Below are 20943 nucleotides of genomic sequence, written 5' to 3' on the forward strand. Positions count from 1 at the left end.
GACTTTTTTCTAAATATTTGCTAAGGTTAAGTATGGGGCCCGATAGGGTTCATGTGTTGCTGTGAGCAATTGGACATGAGTATGAACAGTTTTGGCGATACTTTGACATCGCGATATGCCGCTGTGACTGAGCGAGTGTTTCTTGACAAGATTTAGCTCGGAAGGCCTACCGCAAACCACGTTCGACGTGTTGCCTCTCTGTCGCACTTGTAAATTCGTACGTAAGTGTGATAACAGCAAACTCGTTATCAATGTGCAATTCGTTAATCAGGATGTGGCAAAAATATCTACCGTAGGGAACCCTAACTTCGCCATCGTGGTGAAATAGGCCTCAGCTTTTTGTATAGGCAGGCTAAAGTGGCCGGGTCGTAGTGTGTTTTAGATAATCAAGCGTTTTTAGGGTTCCGTACCCAAAGGGTAAAACGGGACCCTATTACTAAGACTTCTCTGTCCGTCCGTCCGTCCGTCCGTCCGTCCGTCTGTCTGTCACCAGGCTGTATCTCACGAACCGTGATAGAAGAATAGAAATACATCGTCTGTGAAAATTTCAACTGTCTAGGTGAAATTTTCACAGATGATGTATTTCTGTTGCCGCTATAACAACAAATACTAAAAACAGAATAAAATAAAGATTTAAGTGGGGCTCCCATACAGCAAACGTGATTTTTGACAAAAGTTAAGCAACGTCGGGCGTGGTTAGTACTTGGATGGGTGACCGTTTTCTTTTTGCATTTTTTTCCGTTTTTTTTTTGCTTTATGGTACGGAACCCTTCGTGCGCAAGTCCGACTCGCACTTGCCCGTTTTTTTACAATCAGTTTTCTTCTATAGATTATTTTGTACATTAGACTGGATTGTCCTTTGTTGAAACAACAGCGCTCTGTACCGCTAGTTTCCCATGCATAATTAGAAGTGTCCCTGACAATGAGGCGCGGGTCGTAAAGAAGTCATTCGTTAGCCACTTGGCCACCGTTATGTGCACAGAGAGATTATGCACAGAAAGTGCACTCAGTACAGATAACAAAAAGCTTATTTGACCATTCAAGGTATTTAACATATTTCATCATAATTCTTATGAGAATAAAGAATCTTTAAACCTATTTCATAATACGGAACCTTTTACATTTTTTATAAAAAAAAAACATCTACTCGTAAAATAACCCATTTTTCATAGATTTTGTTTCGTCAACGGTATGGATGGATTGAAATATGAGAATTATGGGCACTCTTTATCTCCTATTAGGATCGAAGGTCTCGTGATTTTGAGTAGCAACAACATACTATTTCCCAAATATGTATGATAAAAAAGAATAGTGTAAAACTTTAAATCAAATAGCCTTTTCAGTCATTACAATATTTCAATAAAATTGTTTTTGACAATTCAATACAGTAAAATCCATTGCCACTGAACACCGAGTGAATATTCTGTCTTCATGTTGTTTACCACTGATTGTCACCGAGGCGGGCGTGAAAATCGGCCACAATGGGGAACAGTTAGCTTGCCGCGGAAAACGGAAACTGTTCGAGCTGCGCCTACGCCTACTGTTGTCTTTACTTTGTACTGGCTATACCAGGGATACTCAAACTTTTTTGGTGACGGAGCCCTTTTGGAAAGCGAAATATTTGACGGAGCCACAAATAAAAAAAAATCGTTCGTTACTGTGGACCTATAGAAAATATTTTTTTTTTTCTTATTATTACAAGTATTCTCGGGAAGCCGCAACAGAGGCAGGTCAAAAATAAATAAATAAGTCAGCCTATATACGTCCCTCTGCTGGCCACAGGCCTCCTCTCATGCGCGTGAGGGCTTGGGCTGTAGTCCCCACGCTAAAACGTCAACCTTCTATAATATGTAATTATTTATTTATTTAGTCTTTATTGCACATAGGAAAAACACATTGTACAAAAGGCGAACTTAATGCCATAAGGAAATTCAATTATGACGTATAAATAACACTTGCACTGCGTGGGCATAAAAATCCCTGGAGATTTTTCTTGGTCTAAGTTTCAATCCGGAGGTCGCAGTTTTTCGGAACTTATGTACGAAATATTATTTGATATTTACCACTAGCTTTTCGGTGAAGGAAAAACATCGTGAGGAAACCTGCATACATTTGCGAAGAAATTCAAAGGTGTATGTGAAGTCCCCAATCCGCATTGGGCTAGCGAAATCTAATTTGGATTGCACAATCGCAACCCAATGGCAAACTATCTCAATTCCATTATGAGTCAATTCAGTGGGAAAACTCTTCAGGCTCGATACGTGATTTGAAATATAATTAAATGCGCGGGGAATCTTACTGCTAGGCTCTATTCCACATTTTTTATGGCAGCTCGTAACATGACAAGCGTAAAAGCTACTTTTTTGCCGATTATGGCAAAGTCAAAAAGAAGGATTATTTTAACAATATGTACGGTCAGCCAAGAAACTGGTCTACAACTTTTCGACTCTATCAATCAGATGATAGAGTCGAAACGTGGTAGACCGCTTTCTTGGCTGACTGTACGACTTCCTTGCTATGATTTAAAAAATAACTCGTGTTTGTTTCGTATGGAAGCAGATTTTGACTTATGTCGCACCCAATGTCGCGGCCAATAGAAACTTGTCGAATCTTTTGCCCCTTTCCATCATACCAATACGTCGGAAAGGGACAAACGATTATTATCGGCTTGTCAACTTAAGGAAACGTTTATGAATAAGGGGGTTACACTTTATTCGTAAACATCTGCCTCGGCCGCAGTTTTGTTATTACTGCGAAAATTAAGAAAAGTAGTCGGAATAAATAGATATTTATTATAACGAGATTTTTTACATACAGATGTAAGTAAAAGTTCTCGTTACCTGTAACCTCGTTACTGTGTTTTAGAAACAAAATGGGTAATATCACGAAATGTCATTTAAACAAGTCGAAACAAGCCCCTGGTGGGTTCGCACATCGCTCCGCCTGACATATCAGATGTATATCTTCGGCGTTTGACTTAGTATTACAAACTTATCCATGTCGTTGGCTACGTCAACAGGTCTTAGCTTTGAAGAGCGTTTTATCAAAAGGACATATACCCCGTCTACTCGCTAAACAAGTTTCAACCTTACATACTGGTGTATAAGGTATATAGTTGAATAAATATACAAAACAGGACCGAATAATAAACTGTACTCATTTATTTGTCTAGGTTCAACTGTAGATAAATTTGTACTGGTTTTAATCATTCCATACCCAACTTTAAACTCCCTTCTACAAGTTGATCTCTAGATTATTAACATAAGTCTTAATTCAAAGACCAAGTAATACTGGATTTTAGATTCGATGTGTCCGATAGTAGGAATAGTATAGTGTAGTTGTTTGGATAAACAGCCGGCCTAGCCAAGGTTACAATCGCTATCGCTTCGACAACGAAAAGCTTTATGTCTCTCTATCACTCTTCCATATTAGTGCGACAGTGACAGTTGCGTTTCGATCGCTTCGGAGCGTGAGCGATTGGCATCTTGGCTACGCGGCCAGTTCCGCGAGCCTATATTAGTATGCACAGCCTGAAAACCCAGTCTTAGTGCTATAGCTCATGTATTTTATTGCATACCTCGACGTGACCTGAGTACTTGCGGTTTGAGTCCGAGAGCGGAGCGGGTATTTCCTAGGTCCAGTGTTGCCAGATGGTCACAAAAGTCACATTTTTCGTGACTTTTCGCCTTCTCGTGTGACATGTGCGTGACTTTCGATCATGAGGCAATTTTTGTGACTTTTTAAGCTAGTCGAATTTTGGACAAGTTTAATTCTGCAATTCGTATTATTTAGGAACGCAGTGAACGCACCCAAGTTGACAATTGCACTGGCACTTTGACGTAAAGCCCCCTCCAGACTATGCGCGTGAATCGCGGGCGAAGCCGCGAACGCGAGTGTGGAGTCGATTTTCGCAGATAGTCTGGAGGGGGCTTTATATCTACCACCATGTTTATTATAATATTTATAATCATCATCATCATCATCTCAGCCATAAGACGTCCACTGCTGAACATAGGCCTCCCCCTTTGGGGGGTGAATGCCATAATCGCCACGCTTGGCAGGCGGGTTGGCGATCGCAGTCGAGTACACCGAATTTGAGGGACGCTGCTGCCCGTCCACCGGTGGTCTTAATATTTATAATAGTCGTGGCAAAATGAAACTTGTTACCTTGACATATATGACGGTGTTATTTAGTTTGATAGTATACCTAGTAGTTATCTATACGCCTCTGGTGGCCTCTGATTCGATCGGGCAATTTAATCAGATTGGCGAGAAATTGACTAATCTGAATACGCCTTAAATCGGAGATTGACGCCAATTTTATTTCTGATCAAATCAGTCGATTTGGTCATCCCGTCTGGATACCGCTTAAAGGCTCGCGTGATTGTTCAAAAACTGATAAGAAAGTTGCGTTTTATCCACATGTGAGGCAAAGTAATCAAATGCAAATTTTGCTGGTAGAATTGATTATTTTCAGGAAGAAAAATATCAACAGATTTATGGTGATATTAGTGCCCTCTAAATTGAGAAAATGCCCCAAAACGAAAATACTGGCGTCACAAATTGGTATTCTTGTGCCCGCCCTCCATTTTATCGGTAATATCGGTCATGATCGGCGGTTTAATTCGGCGAGCCAAATTGGCGTTTGCGTCCGCACGTCCTGATTCGATCGGGCAATTTAATTAGATTGCCGAAAAATTTACTAGTCTGGATACGCCTTAAAATTCATGAAATCGATCACAAATAGCATTAAATATGAAAATGTGTGTTTCAAAAAGAAAAATTATATAAAGTTAGTAGATTTTTTGTGAAATATATTATTTTCTGAATTTTTTCTAACAAAATCGATTTAAAGTTGGTCAAGCAGATCTTGTCAGTAGAAAAAGGCGGCAAATTTGAAAAATGTAGGCGCAAAGGGATATCGTCTCATAGAAAATTTGAATTTCGCGCCTTTTTGTACTGACAAGATTTGCTTGACCAGCTGTAGCCTACCCATACAATACAATAATATAAAAATGTGACTTAAGCAGCAAAAACGTGACTTTTAGGGAAACGAAACGTAACTTAGGACTCCAGAGCCCTGGGAACACTGCCTAGGTCGTCAATTGTCTAGAAATAAAAATAGTTTTCGCTAAGTATGCTTATCGTAATTTTTCTTTTGTATTTGATATGTATTTCAGTTTAAAAATAACTAGTTTATGAACGTGTAAATATTGTTTCTGATGAAATACAGTGCACACTTGCATAAGAGACAATGTTTCTATTGTAGTTTAGTCTGGCAAATCATATTGTCAGAAATAAAATGGTCGGAATTCGAAATTTGCTGCCTTTTCTACTGCCAATATATGTTTGCCAGACTGTTATATTGTTATGCACACTTAGACATTATAATATAGAAACAAAATGCAAAAAGAATTAGGTACTTCTTGAATTATGAATTGTGTAAACACCAAAAAGAAGATTAATTAACTTGTAGACCAGAGTTATAGCACTGGACTATGATTGGATGGTTTTACGTCAACTTCAGTCGTCTCTCGCACTATTAGGTCACAGTATTTCTTTATGGCACCAATCAATTTGTAGACTCCATGCTATCTAGCTTCTTTTTTATGCGTCTGCCAGGTCAACAAACCAGCACTGATTGCTCATTCATCTTACATCATTGCTTGAGATTGATTCTTTTACCTTTTTTCTGCAATATTGAACGTGCAGTCTCTTTTTTGCTTGGTTAATTGAATTTTTAATAGGCTAATGGCGATGGCGTTCTGTTTTCCTGGTTGGGTAACGCGCTTTTTAGATGCGATGTACCCCTGCTGGGCTCAGCTTCTGAATTTTTTTATGCCCTTCCTATAGAACGTTTCGGATATAATCTCTTGTTCTGATCACATTTATTAAAAGGATTATCATTTATCAGTATCACCTTAATAAACCCCTGTGAGGTGCAATTGTTGAATAATAATTAGTATGAGATTATCTATATTACAGGCTTTTTTTTATCAATAACAGAGCATATGGTTGGACGGTCTATGGTACCTCTAAGATCAAAAACTTTCTTAATATAAGTTTCCCAATGCATAGCGCCTATGATATTAGTACAAATTACAAATCCATTCTACTAATACCTAATTCACTTAGTTCAATCGTAACGTGTATTATTTCACATTTACCGCTTTCATGATAGATAGCGTGGCTGAGAAAGCCGCAGCTTCCAATTGCTCACTTCCTCTATCACAATTGGCCTATTCAAGATAGAAAAAAGTACAATAGACGCCACTATTGAAAGGCCTATCAGAACAAAATGAGTAGCCCTACAGTCCTGCTCTGCGCTTTCTTTAATATCACATGCGCATTGAACAAGTATTACTTATAAGCTGTTTTGTTTTTGTTCACCAATGTTTGTACTCATCTGTGAATGTGGATCAATTTGTAATGAATTTAGTGATAGTCGTGGAACACAATGGAATGGAATTTGAAGGGACTTAAACGGACATCTTTGACATATTATAAAAGTGTACATAGTTCTTTAAATTAAACAACTATACACTATACCACAATTTCATACTTTTTAGCTCCATTTCTTTTATATCATTCGTACAGGACAGTAAAGAATTCTTACATATTTAAATGCATAAATATGTCTTAGACGGGGCATGATAAATCATGATGGCTTTAATGGGTCTTGTCACTATCTTACTCTCTATTTTGAGCATTTATTTAAAATTCTCAAAACTATGTGAACCTTGATAAAAGTAGCAATTATTACTACTACTTCTAAGGAAGACGTACGACGCTCTTCCGTGACTGATGTCTGAATTAAATCTACATCTCTCATCTTGCCTACTTAATAACGTTTGCTGTTGCGTAAAAAATATAATTCGCGTAATCAAAATGGCATTAGTAAAGCTAAAATTGTTAGACGGGCGTTTCTGTCGAGTTAATCTCATTGGCAAAAAACGTGTGTGTAAGCTTCTTTAACCACTTCAAATTGTTTGGCCTCTGACCCGTGTCGAGCTGTTGACAAGTTATATTAAAAGATGGCTGCTGTCAAGACTTGATTAGTAATGAGTAGATGAGTACCTATTGTAAGATTAGATATTCATCCGTCGACAGCCCTCGTATACATATTGCATCCTAAAAGATTCCAATGACTGTTAGGCTAAGTATATATTTTTATAATTCGTTTACACTCTGCCCTGGTGTCTACCAGGTGTCTACCTCATGCCCCTTCTCATATCGCTGCCTGAGGTTGAGGTGTCAGTCAAAGGACAGGAGCAAGGCCGTGAGTGTTTTCAGAACGCAGTGGCATGCACTGGTCTCATGCCGCTGCTTTTCTCGTTACTTATAGTGCATGTTACATGCTTACAATTGTGACGTTACTACATGTGTACGCCTGTGTGTCGTCGATCATGTCCAGCAAAATTTGAGTCGCTTAACTTCAAACTCTGGTAAATCCATCTGTCAGATTATGCGATTTTAGTTATTACGAAAAGGTAATAGGGTAGATATTTACTGCAAGGGTCGAATGGATTTATCCGAGATTAAAGTTTGAGTACCGGCAGATGCAACAATATAAGTACTGTTAGCCACTAACCGAATAATTTTTGTGCTGAGCAGTTGTTGACTGTCGAAATAGTTATACAGGAAATAAAGGCTTAAAACGAAAATTTAATTAAGAAAATTACATAGTCAAAAGAAACGCCGAGATATTCGTTCACATTGTCTTCAACGGCCGGCATTATTTCACATCCGGCATATTTATTTAGTCATGCACTGATTTGATATCTCGCCTAATGATGGGCCTAGTATTGCATGCTCATCACCAATTACCAGCTCTGTATACGGTATAAACTTAGCAGCATTAGCTACACGGGCAGTGCTCAAAACGATCTGTATCCTATCAAGCGTCCAGCAGACAGTCAGCTTACAGAACGGTAAATTTGTGGGATGGTGGAGTGGATACTTAATGGGTACTCAAACATTTAGGACTTTACTATTCGAGGATTTTAATAATTGTTCTGAAGAAATTGATATATTCATCGGGCAAAATCAAAAATATAAAACAGTTCTAACCTGGGGTTAAACAAGTGAAATGTTACCTAGCTTACCCCTCACGACTATACGCTAGATACCCACCCCGAGCGCCCACCCTCCTGCTTCCTCATTCCCTGAGCCTCCGGTTTTCGTGTTCGTATTATATCCCTAAGTATCCAATTGGCTATTAAGATAAATTAAATATTAAGAAATAAATTATCTTTTACTTCATAAACTATTACCATTATTTTAACCTGCCATGAACCAGACGAGACTGTCGCGAGACCTTCGCCGTGGTCATTGCCAAGGTTTTATATTTTTACGTGATATATTTTTCGGACGACATTCTTATAATGAGCAAAACCACTCCGCAAAGTTCGCTGAACCGAGTTGTACCTACTGCTAAAATTATATCTGCAACCACATTTTATCTCGGAACTTACAAACCTAAGCATGTAGAACCAGATGAGTCCTAACATAAGTACTAACAGCAAAACTCTTAACCATAGGTGCACCTTATGCTTTTGGAATAAGGCTTACAAGCAGTTAACAGTGTGGATTGTATGTCGTTCATTATCCTCACATCAGCTGAGCCATACCACCACTTCGTAGGGGGCGTCCATTATAGTCCGCCCGGCCGCCGAATCTCAGTAAATCTCACGTGGTGAAGAGGGGGGTAGGGGGTTGGCAAATATGTACCACGTAATTTTTTTCGGACCATATACGAGAAACGTCAATTTTGTCAAAAGTGACGTTTTTGTTTTAGTAAATAATTTGAGAGAATCAGATAAATGTAACGTAAAACATGTTTTGATGTTACTGGACTAAAATATGTAAACGATCGCAAATACTAGTCTTTACTATTTTTACTAAAATTACCTAATAAAGAAAATTGTGTTTGTTTAATAACTAATAAATCAAATGCATTTTACTCAAAATACAAAAATAGAAATCTCACATCATCTCACCTGGGGTGGAGTGGCAGTCAAGAAATCCTCAAAAACCCCTCGCGTAATCAATGGACGCCCCCTTATTTCCACCGTACAAAGTCCAATTTCCAACATAAAAAACCGGTTGCACTTTTTATTTATTTCAAAGCCTTAAGGCATTTTTTCGCGTAACTGCTGCATCGCTGCAGGCGACTTACGTAACTGAGTGGCTGTTCATTTGTTTTTCAAGGCCACCGAGTCGCTGACATAAGGGGGCGTGGACTCTCGTTCCAAATGCCTAAACATTCGAACGCTCGAATGTAACCAGTATAAGCGCGCTCTAAGAATACTCATACTTGTCAAGTAACTGGAGGTCTTCGTTTAAGTGGTTCTTAACGGATATCAGCTCTGTAAGTGTATGAGAATACGGTCGCCTGGTATATCGATGCTTTAAGTGTTAATACACGTCATAAGGATATATGTAATTTAGTGAGACTTGAGATGTTTTAAAGATATTCGTGCATGTATGCACTTTCGATCTTAGGTCTCCGTTAGTCATTCATGAGTCGTGGGTGCTTAGGTTTTTTTAGGCGGTCTAGATGGACTTAGTGATCTCGTTTGGCTACCACTTGACCTGTCGTGCGCGTGCGCTTTGATCGATAATTTCATAGTGGGATTATTATAAGCAGTATATTGACTTATTGGAACTTTTAAATGTATCTGTCTTTTGTGTTATACTAATATTTCCATCTTGAATTACACAGCAACAGTAGTTTATTATAATAATTCACATTTTAATTGGTAACGACGCCTACGTGACACCCTGCAGTATCTGTGCTATTTACCATTAAGCAGAAATAAAGCCTACCATAGTAGTACACATAAAAAAGTTATTCGCAAGCTAAACAGCAGAGCTGTCTAAACATTTGAAAGCGTGAATTTTTAAGCAAATATGAATTGAGCACTAAAATTTCTGTTGTTTTAGCGCTAACACATCATTTCCGAGACACGTTAATTCATATATAGCAATTATATTACAACTTTACACACTTATATTTTGCACTTACCATCTTAACCACAATTAACCCATCTGTCACCATTTTTCAACCTTACTGCATTGTCATACGGTCCAGTTTTCATCAACGCATGAACGTTAAGCCTATGTTTCAGAGCAGCACGATTAAGGTTGCAGACTTGTAGGTATATGCATTTACAGTGTTTATTGCCGTCAGAGACGACATCGTGTTGACGAATTTTATAGCCATAATTTTCACACCAGCAAATGTACAGTCGGTATGTGAAGTGTTAAATTCAAGGATGTACCTAGTTCCAAAATATACCTACGACTTTACTATGGTCTAATAATTAATATTCCGGTATTAGTTGTAAATAATGTTGTAATTAACTCAAAAACATCTTAGACATTCAATGTAATTAGAGTCTAATTACATTGAATGTCTAAGATACCGGAACCGGATACCGGCGATTTACAACTGATACCGGAAGTGTGTCCACTTCATAGAAAACATCAGCCAAATAACACTAATTATTCTTTATTTTGCCTAATATCTGGGAGACCGAGCTTTGCTCGGAAAACATATAAAAACTCAAAAATGCACGTTTTCCCAGAGATAAGACCTAGCTAGCCATATTCCGACCCCGAAAACCATATAGCAACTTTCTTCGAATGATTTTCGGCATCTTCTTGCTTCTCCTAATCACCTCGCCGTATTCTTATTAGCCACTAACTTTGTATAAACCGTATGTACCCGGCTGTATGGCTCGCCGACAAACGGAGCATTTCCCGCGAATGCAAAAAGTGCACAATCCCGTCGCGTCAACGTACCCCGTCCGTGAACTCGCGCTATCTTGATAAATGACGTCTTCATAAAGCTAAACGCTGTATGTTAGAGTTTAAATACTTGTAAATTAAACTTCGACAAGCTTTACAACACGGGTAACTAAGGAATAGTTGATAATTTAAAAAAAGCAAATTACTGCCGATTGTTAATACTACTATGTACAAAGATTCATTTAAAAAAACCGGGCAAGTGCGAGTCGGACTCGCGCACGAGGGGTTCCGTAGCATAAAGCAAAAAAAAAAAACGGAAAAAAATGCAAAAAGAAAACGGTCACCCATCCAAGTACTGACCACGCCCGACGTTGCTTAACTTTGGTCAAAAATCACGTTTGCTGCATGGGAGCCCCACTTAAATCTTTATTTTATTCTGTTTTTAGTATTTGTTGTTATAGCGGCAACAGAAATACATCATCTGTGAAAATTTCAACTGTCTAGCTATCACGGTTCGTGAGATACAGCCTGGTGACAGACGGACGGACGGACGGACGGACGCACAGCGAAGTCTTAGAAATAGGGTCCCGTTTTACCCTTTGGGTACGGAACCCTAAAAATTGACCTTTCGACTACCGGTACCTAATCGTATCTCAAAACAATCGAAATAATACTTAGAGCATACTGAAAATACCTGGACTGCCCACTTAATAGAAAAAATAAGTCGTCTCATATATCAGAATCCAAAAACTTTCAGTATGGCCCACGCTTCTTTGCAAAATTATGTGAAATCTGACGAGTAAGTGGTTATGGTCACTTCGTAGTAATCCTACAATGCTATTTTCATAAGTTTGTCCAAGGTTGCACCGTGAGACTCCCGCAAATGCAAAAACGTACAACGGCCGTGAACTGGGGCTATCTAGATAAATAACACCTTCATAAAGCTAAGCTCAACCCGTCACGCTACGTGGGTCGCCTGTGACCATATGCGGTGTCTTAATAATCCCTCTTAGGGTTCCGTTCTTATACGGTCAACCTGGTGGACCACGGGTTCGAGTACCAAAGTATCTTGCCAGAGTAAAGAATTCTTTCTTAAAACTTACTCAACATTTTGTATTAATAGAGAGCTAGCTTAGTTAGGGATTGATATATTATGCGGTACTGGAAGTTGAACCGCTTTCTTTCCTTTAGGTATCTGTATCTGTTTTAGATTAGATTTTAGCCGACAACAGATGATTAGCTGCTGTCAGCTAAAATCTTAGCGAATCAAAATCGACGCAGTCCGCTCAGAGTCGCCTAATTTTTATAAGCACATTTGCTCTTCATATCCGTTTCTGGCTTGACCACATTTTTTTATTATGATACAAGTATTATAACATAGAATTGGCGGCGTGGGTGAGAAATATTGGTAGTTACGTTACATTGTACAAAAGATGCCCTGTTACGCTCGGGTCTTAAAAAATGGTTAAAGAATTGGGTTGAAACGCCTACGACAAAGGGAAACGTAAGTGTGACAAGTCGACATAAACATGAATGTTCGAGTTAAGCGCGGCCCAATAAATATCACTGATAAAGGAGATTTACACGAAAAACAAGATATTGTACACCGTTAAAGGGATTGCCAATATTTGGACGTCACAAAGATTTCTACTATATGACTTTATCCTTATTGTGTTTCTGATTCTGAGGCATGTGTCAAGCGGCAGCTTGTATATTCTCGTAGTTATGCTGCAGAAATTGACCAGATAAGTCAATCCAATACATACTAATCTCTTTGCAAAGAGGGTTAACATTTTGAAGTTAACTATATCTAGTATATTCCTTTCTCTACAGTCTTACAACTTCCCGACAGTGTGTTTCGTAGGAAAGGTGCGGCTAGTACTTATTAGTTATTAGCTTAAGACTGACGTAACCCTTCACTGGATAACATGTTTGCTAGCCACAGTGGCTTCCTCAGAGAGATGTCCTACCATTAAATACAATAGACCGACGGAAATTGGTTATAAACGTGGTGACCTGAATAATTCGGGTGTACTCTAACCTTACCCGTTTATACAAATTGCAAACCTTGTAGGTATTTAAGTCACTGGCGCCGAAAGTGTTAATTTTATTATTAGTTGATAACTTTTGCAAGACATCAAATATATTATTGTATCTCGTTTTTGTTCTTGCATTAGCCAATGCTTCGCCAATCCATACCACAATAATTAGTACGTCCCGGCACGCGGTCTCGATCGATTATCTTATTGTCTATTCAACAATCGGTAGCCGGAACCGCATCAATCGGTAACCGCAGGTGCCCCGACCAATCACCACACATTACTAATTGTCACTCAAAAAAATCGATGACAAATCGAGCCACGCGTCGACTTTTGTTGCAATTTTTTTCAGCTCAGCACAAAAGAATCCGAGGTTTTCGAACCTCTCAAGGACTCGTTACGCTTCAGGGGTCTGCTTGCCTCACGTGGGCCTCGCTAACGGCTCGTAATGTTCCCTTTATTATTACCTGTCGCGACTCTGGTACATACAATGTGAGGATATTTGGGGCAATTTTTTGCGTGTCTAATTTTCCATTCAAATGTGCCCCTGTGCTCCTAATATGGGGGTCAAAAGGGTATTGTACGTTGTACGGTTATGAAGATTAAAAGACGCGAAGTATTTGGGTTTTCTTTCAACATCGTTTTTATGACAAATTAAGGTTAACTGGAAACAATACATTAAAAAGTTAAGTTCATGGTACGCTTTATATGATTTCTTGTGTTTTATTTTGGTATAAGAAAGAGTTTTTTCATTACGTGTGATGTTGATATAATAATTATTCCACGCAGGTAAACAGAGTAGCTGTTATTACTCCCAAGTTGTTTGAAATATGTTTAAACACTAGGTTATTGCTGTGATCTGAATGCCTCACTACAAAATTAACAAAATGTAGTTCCAACATTGAATCATTTTTATTGAATTAGCTTCTGAAAATATACTGTGTGTACATATTCAAATCTTTAAGAATCGAGTTACTATTTGACTTTTTACCAATTTGGCCAGTGGCCACATCGCCCTTATTGGACAGGGTACCATTACTATCAGTTGCTATTACGATTTTTTGCCGCTTTATGAGCGGAACCATAGAGCTTTTCGCAAAGCGGTGTCAGCGCCGTGGTACCTATATATCATACCGCCTTAACAAGTAATTTAGCCCTGTATTCACTCACTTCACACGTGAACCATTATGCGATCGTGTGTTGTCATTGTCACGCATTCGTCTTGTGTGTTCTCGAATGCTTACGTCGTTTCGTGTCACTTGTGTCGGTCGTTGACAGTCCTTCTATAAATTCCTTTTTTTACGATTTGTTAGCAAAAAAAAGAGTTTCACAAAATCCGAGATTATATTTTCAGGTTGGATCATTCAATCAAAGCTTATAATTACAAAATGTTTACATGCGCTCTATCTATAGTCGAGGATATTGATAATTCGATAGTCATTCATTAAAATTCTTCAAACGGACATAACCCGGACACTTTTCTGTACGATTCTAAATATTCTAGTGTACAAATTATATTAATTGGTTACAGACAGTGATTACGTTGCGTATTTTGTATACCCATTTGTTTCAATCTCGTGTCATTTAACATGTAATGCAATAAGTCCGTTTTTTGTGTCGATATCGTTATTTTTTTTTGGAGCAATGCTTTATTTTTTGCGCTTCGGGTTCCTTAGTCGCCATTGGGAAACTTTGTACACGTCTTAGTTAAGTTTTCTTATTCTTAGTGTCGATATTATGTATCTTGCGGCCCATTTTCTATATATCAATATAGCCCTTTAAATACATTCGTGGTTCAATACACCACAAGTCACTGACAGTGTGTTGACACTGACATACGCAAATTTCTACGTAAGTTACTTTCTATACATCTCACTCACACTAATATGTCAGTACGAGCTCATAGAATTTAAGTTACGTAGACGTTGCCATATATGTAGGTAAGTTTTGACACTATCAGTAACTCGTGGCAAATCTCTACCTAAGTAATGTAAGGTCTCGCACTTGGCCGTTCTGTAAATTACACACCAAAGCCTAATGGAGCCACAGCCATCCGTTACTTCCACACTGTTCTAATGTTGCCAACGATTTAGACAAATGGACTCATTTTTCATACTACTTTTTCTACGTCTGTCGTTTGGAGTGCCTTAATTAAAGTTAATGATTTTATTTTGATCAATGAATTTGATATTGCATTATTATCTTATACAGCTCAATGCCTTTTATTCGATTTCAAATACCTCTTTGTATGGACTATTTTTATAAAAACAACATTTAGCATTGAATTTTACGTTTGCTGCAATTCTGGTTAATATATGATGACTAAGGAGACATCTTTTTCCTTATAAAAAGCCACAGCGAATTATGAATACATACACGTATACACTATGCTTTCTAATGGTGTCACAAACAAATTTCGTTTGTAATATATATATACTAACCCATAACCTTCTCTCACAGGACACAATAAACACGCCGCCACACAACCTCTCAGCCATATCCACGCCCTCACAAAAGCTACTATGGGCGCCGAGGAAGACCATGCGCAAGATCTCACGGATACCGTTCAAAGTGCTGGACGCGCCAGAGCTGCAGGACGACTTCTACCTGAACCTGGTCGACTGGTCCGCGCAGAATGTGCTCAGCGTCGGTCTGGGCAGCTGCGTCTATCTGTGGAACGCGTGCACCAGCCAGGTTAGTCCACAATATACAAGATATCACGGATACCGTTCAAAGTGCTGGACGCGCCAGAGCTGCAGGACGACTTCTACCTGAACCTGGTCGACTGGTCCGCGCAGAATGTGCTCAGCGTCGGTCTGGGGAGCTGCGTCTATCTGTGGAACGCGTGCACCAGCCAGGTTAGTCCACTATGTACAAGATATCACGGATACCGTTCAAAGTGCTGGACGCGCCAGAGCTGCAGGACGATTTCTACCTGAACCTGGTCGACTGGTCCGCGCAGAATGTGCTCAGCGTCGGTCTGGGGAGCTGCGTCTATCTGTGGAACGCGTGCACCAGCCAGGTTAGTCCACTATATACAAGATATCACGGATACCGTTCAAAGTGCTGGACGCGCCAGAGCTGCAGGACGACTTCTACCTGAACCTGGTCGACTGGTCCGCGCAGAATGTGCTCAGCGTCGGTCTGGGGAGCTGCGTCTATCTGTGGAACGCGTGCACCAGCCAGGTTAGTCCACTATGTACAAGATATCACGGATACCGTTCAAAGTGCTGGACGCGCCAGAGCTGCAGGACGATTTCTACCTGAACCTGGTCGACTGGTCCGCGCAGAATGTGCTCAGCGTCGGTCTGGGGAGCTGCGTCTATCTGTGGAACGCGTGCACCAGCCAGGTTAGTCCACTATATACAAGATATCACGGATACCGTTCAAAGTGCTGGACGCGCCAGAGCTGCAGGACGACTTCTACCTGAACCTGGTCGACTGGTCCGCGCAGAATGTGCTCAGCGTCGGCCTGGGCAGCTGCGTCTATCTGTGGAACGCGTGCACCAGCCAGGTTAGTCCACTATGTACAAGATCTCCCGGATACCGTTCAAAGTGCTGGACGCGCCAGAGCTGCTGGACGACTTCTACCTTAACCTGGTCGACTGGTCCGCGCAGAATGTGCTCAGCGTCGGTCTGGGCAGCTGCGTCTATCTATGGAACGCGTGCACCAGCTAGGTTAATCCACTATGTACGAGTACAAGATATCACGGATACCGTTCAAAGTGCTGGACGCGCCAGAGCTGCAGGACGACTTCTACCTGAACCTGGTCGACTGGTCCGCGCAGAATGTGCTCAGCGTCGGTCTGGGCAGCTGCGTCTATCTGTGGAACGAGTGCACCAGCCAGGTTAGTCCACTATATACAAGATATCACGGATACCGTTCAAAGTGCTTGACGCACTAGCTGCAAGACTTCTACCTGAACCTGGTCGACTGGTCCGCGCAGAATGTGCTCAGCGTCGGTCTGGGCAGCTGCGTCTATCTGTGGAACGCGTGCACCAGCCAGGTTAGTCCACTATGTACAAGATCTGACGGATACCGTTCAAAGTTCTGGACGCACCAGCTGCAAGACTTGAACCTGGTCGACTGGTCTACGAAAAACGTGCCCAGCGTCGGTAGAGTGAAAAGCTATTTCTTCGCGAACAAGATTCACTTATCTTTTGCCGTGCACTGGGTTTAACAAGCTACCCTCTAAGAAATATTGAATTCTGATCTATTGTAAAAACAACTTGTGTTAACATCACCTCATTTCCCTTGCAGGTGACAAGGCTTTGCGATCTATCGTCAGAAGGCAACGCCGTCACGTCAGTCTCTTGGAGCGAGCGAGGCAGCATCGTCGCCGTGGGTACACAGAAGGGACACATCAGCGTGTGGGATGTTGCGGTTAACAAGGAGGTACAGTTATATGAACCTACCATAATCCAGGATAAAAGCAAATTAGATTATACTCAAATGTTATCTAAACTACCCAATTAGAGCTAAAACATGTGGCGGTAACTGATAGGGCAGATAACACTTAAAATAATGTAGCCCATTTGTTTAGATTTGTTGCTCATCATCCCTTAATAAATAGCGTGTAAGGCGTTACAACAACGAGGGAAAAAAATGTATTAAATTTGGTTTTATTTTTGCAATGACAATGACAATGACCAATAATAATACGTAGCGGGTTTCCTTAATATCATGATCAGAGAATTGAGTTCACAGGGAAATGTAAGTGTTAAATCATTTCAGCAATAATTAGTGTGCATTTAAATCCCACCAAAAACATAAATGTAAAAAAGGAGAGCCAAGTTCAATACAAAAATTATGCTTGGCTGTGGGGCTCGCCGCAAAAAGAATGGAGATCTAAATGAGTGCCACTGCCAAGTTCTATGCAAAATCCAAATATGTATTTATAGGAACAAAATAACATTATGCTTGCTTTATTGGATACCTATAACAATTGCTGTTATTTAAAAAATGTGAGATCTTAAAGTAGGTTAGATTTGACTTGGCCAGTTTTCATTATATCAATCATTTTATATATATTGTAATTCTGATAAAACGTGGCCAAGCCAAATCTAACCCACTTTAAGATCTCACATTTTTTTAAATAACAGCAATTGTTATAGGTATCCAATAAAGTAAAGAAATAGAGTTTAATACTTGTTTATAATGTTATTTTGTTCCTATAAATACATATTTGGATTTTGCATAGAACTTGGCAGTGGCACTCATTTAGATCTCCATTCTTTTTGCGGCGAGCCCCACAGCCAAGCATAATTTTTGTATTGAACTTGGCTCTCCTTTTTTACATTTATGTTTTTGGTGGGATATCAATACTTTTTGTAAAGAAAACTAGGCAAGTATTGAGATTTAATGTTTTTTCTTGTGTTTCCGCTGTATGGTTTTTACTTCTGTTCTTTGTATAATTATGTGGTACCGCGCGCCGCCGACGACACACCGTTGGCCGGTTGTTTAGAGCGTACCTATTAAAAGTTTTTTGTATGGGGTCACCACTTATTTTTTGACTAAACTTTATTTTAATATAGCAAATATAATAATACATATATTGGGGTAGTTTCAAATATCTGCTTGTAACGGTTCCAACGCTACAATAAAAAAATATTTTTTTGTATGGGGACCCCCCCTATTTTTTAACTTTTTTTTATTTTTAGATTTTTTCCTACGCTTACACACAATAACCGAGCTGGATTCCAAATTTCATCCTTCTAGGTCATCTGGAAGTAGGTTAGGTTTAGGTACTTATATCAGTCCCAATAAAAAATGTTTTTTTTGTATGGGGACCCCCCCTATTTTTAAACTTTATTTTATTTTTAGATTTTTTCCTACGGTTACACACAATAACCGAGCTGGATTCCAAATTTCATCCTTCTAGGTCATCTGGAAGTAGGTTAGGTTTAGGTACTTATATGTCAGTCCCAATAAAAAGTGGTTTTTTTGTATGGGGACCCCCCCTATTTTTTAACTTTATTTTATTTTTAGATTTTTTCCTACGGTTACACACAATAACCAAGCTGGATTCCAAATTTCATCCTTCTAGGTCATCTGGAAGTAGGTTAGGTTTAGGTACTATAAGTCATAAGTCAGTCTTAAAATTTACGACTTTTTGACCTTCATACCTTTATAACCGTTTGAGCTAGCTTCATGAAATTTGGGCTTCTAGATATCCTTATGGATATAATTAAACACACGTAGTTTTATGTGTTTACGTCAAAGATGTTTTGAGTTATAGAAGGGTCAAAAGTGGCACCAAGTGGTTCGTGTAATATTACACTCGGCGCTGGCTAGCCAGTTCCTTTGCTTGAACTTGGCTTGACACGCTGCCGCGTGTCTAGATACTTGAATAGTTGGAATGATTTAAGATAAAAATATCTTTCACTACATGCCTAGGCTTCCATTTGCTTAGATATTCGTAGTTTAGAAGCAACACCTCGATTTGCCGCGTTTGATGGAGTTACATGTCAATCGTCCCGCGCAGATGCCGGGTGTTGTATCGAGCGTATTTTATTGTAAATTCTGTCATTTGTAATAATTTTGTCACCACGGCATGTATCGCCTAAAAGGCTATCTTGATCTAATTCCCATTAAATCTTCTAAATTACATAGTTGTGTACAATCGATTAGCAACTCTATTATTACGACGCAGGTATCAAAATTGCACGGTCATTCGGCGAGGGTCGGTGCGCTGGCGTGGAACGGCGACGTGCTCAGTTCGGGCTCGCGGGACCGGTACATCAGGCAACGGGATACGAGAACGCCGCGTAAGTATTACATTTTAAGTTAATAGGTATCTAACCTCCGTAGGCCCACTTGCACCATTCCACTAACCCGGGGTTAAACAGTTAAACCGTTTACCTAGTGTCAAATTGTATGGGTAACCATGGCGACTCCAGGTTTAACCGGTTAACCCCGGGTTAGTGGGATGGTGCAAGTGGGCCTTAGACTATGACTTAGATGATTTAGACGATGCGAGAACTCGCATGCGAGTTTCATTACATTGCGGTTTTTGATCAGTCGGTTGCATTGGACATAACCAACAGACTTCAATGTAACTAAAATCACATGCGAGTTCGCGCGCCGTCTTATTAATAAAACTTTACGGGCCTCATTTAGTTTTATCCCTTTCTTACAAATACATAAGTTAAAATGACAGATAAAGACAAACGATTATTAGGTAATTGAGGTTTATGAATAAGGGAGTTAGTGTGCAGCCTTGTATACACTCTGTTGTCTATATGCCTTTCTCAAGCGTAAGCTTCTTCTTTTCTTGAGCGTACTTTAAACTATACAGAGCTATTGTACTGTTCCAGAAGTGAACACAGCGGTTCGGGTGCTCCAAGGCCACCGGCAGGAGGTCTGCGGGTTGAAATGGTCTCCCGACGGCCTCTCGCTGGCGTCCGGAGGCAACGACAACAAACTACTCATCTGGTCACTGGTGAGCGAGCAGCTTACAAATTGCTTAACATAATATTATTCATATTCAAACTTTCAACTAGGACCCGTCATCATCATCATCACCATCATAACTTAAGGGCCCCCCCACATCTAGCGTCTTTCGAGCGACGGCGTCTGTCGGCGTCTGGTCAGCGCTATGGAAAACGACGTCGCTGCGCAGTTGCGTCGACGCTGCGTCGACGTTGCGTCGAGCAGCGGCCGTAGAATTGTAGACGCCGACGCTCGAAAGACGCCAGATGTGGGGGGGCCCTAAGAGCTTTGCTCTTTTCGGTGGAGTAATCGCCAATCATTTCTTTCTTGTGCCAGTCTTTTAATTTCCTCTTACGGCGCATTATTTTTTATTTGGCTGAGATTCGTAATTCTAGGTCTCCCTTCTTCTCTTGTCTTTTCAATCCTGCCTTCCAGGATGTTTAGGAAAAAGATATCATGCCGTATAAGGATCCGTAGTTGATCATAATTAATTGATGCGACAAATATTTATCTTTAATAATATTATGTGAAATAAAACCATGTTAATGTGGTTTAGAGATACGTCATTTTGATGTCGGTACTTCGGTGTACCACAATGGTGTAAATTAAATGATAATGATTATGAAGACCTTGAATAACTACTTAAATGAAAATGTATTATTACAGTTTGCCCTTGAACGGTTTTATTATTAGTAATTTTATAGTTCTGGTAATTTACAT

The 20943-nt window shown here is 39.8% G+C and overlaps 1 protein-coding gene across 1 annotated transcript in view; it reads left to right on the plus strand.

Moving 5' to 3' along the window:
- Positions 1-20943, plus strand: part of LOC134678437 (fizzy-related protein homolog) — an 87883-nt gene that overhangs the window by 58648 nt on the left and 8292 nt on the right. The window contains exons 4-7 of the mRNA XM_063537014.1: positions 15252-15485; positions 17053-17187; positions 19445-19559; positions 20109-20233. Of these exons, the coding sequence (XP_063393084.1) occupies positions 15252-15485; positions 17053-17187; positions 19445-19559; positions 20109-20233 (609 nt within the window). The remainder of the gene's footprint in view (positions 1-15251; positions 15486-17052; positions 17188-19444; positions 19560-20108; positions 20234-20943) is intronic.

Source organism: Cydia fagiglandana, chromosome Z (genome assembly GCF_963556715.1).
Source record: "Cydia fagiglandana chromosome Z, ilCydFagi1.1, whole genome shotgun sequence".
NCBI classification, from domain to species: Eukaryota; Metazoa; Arthropoda; class Insecta; order Lepidoptera; family Tortricidae; genus Cydia; species Cydia fagiglandana.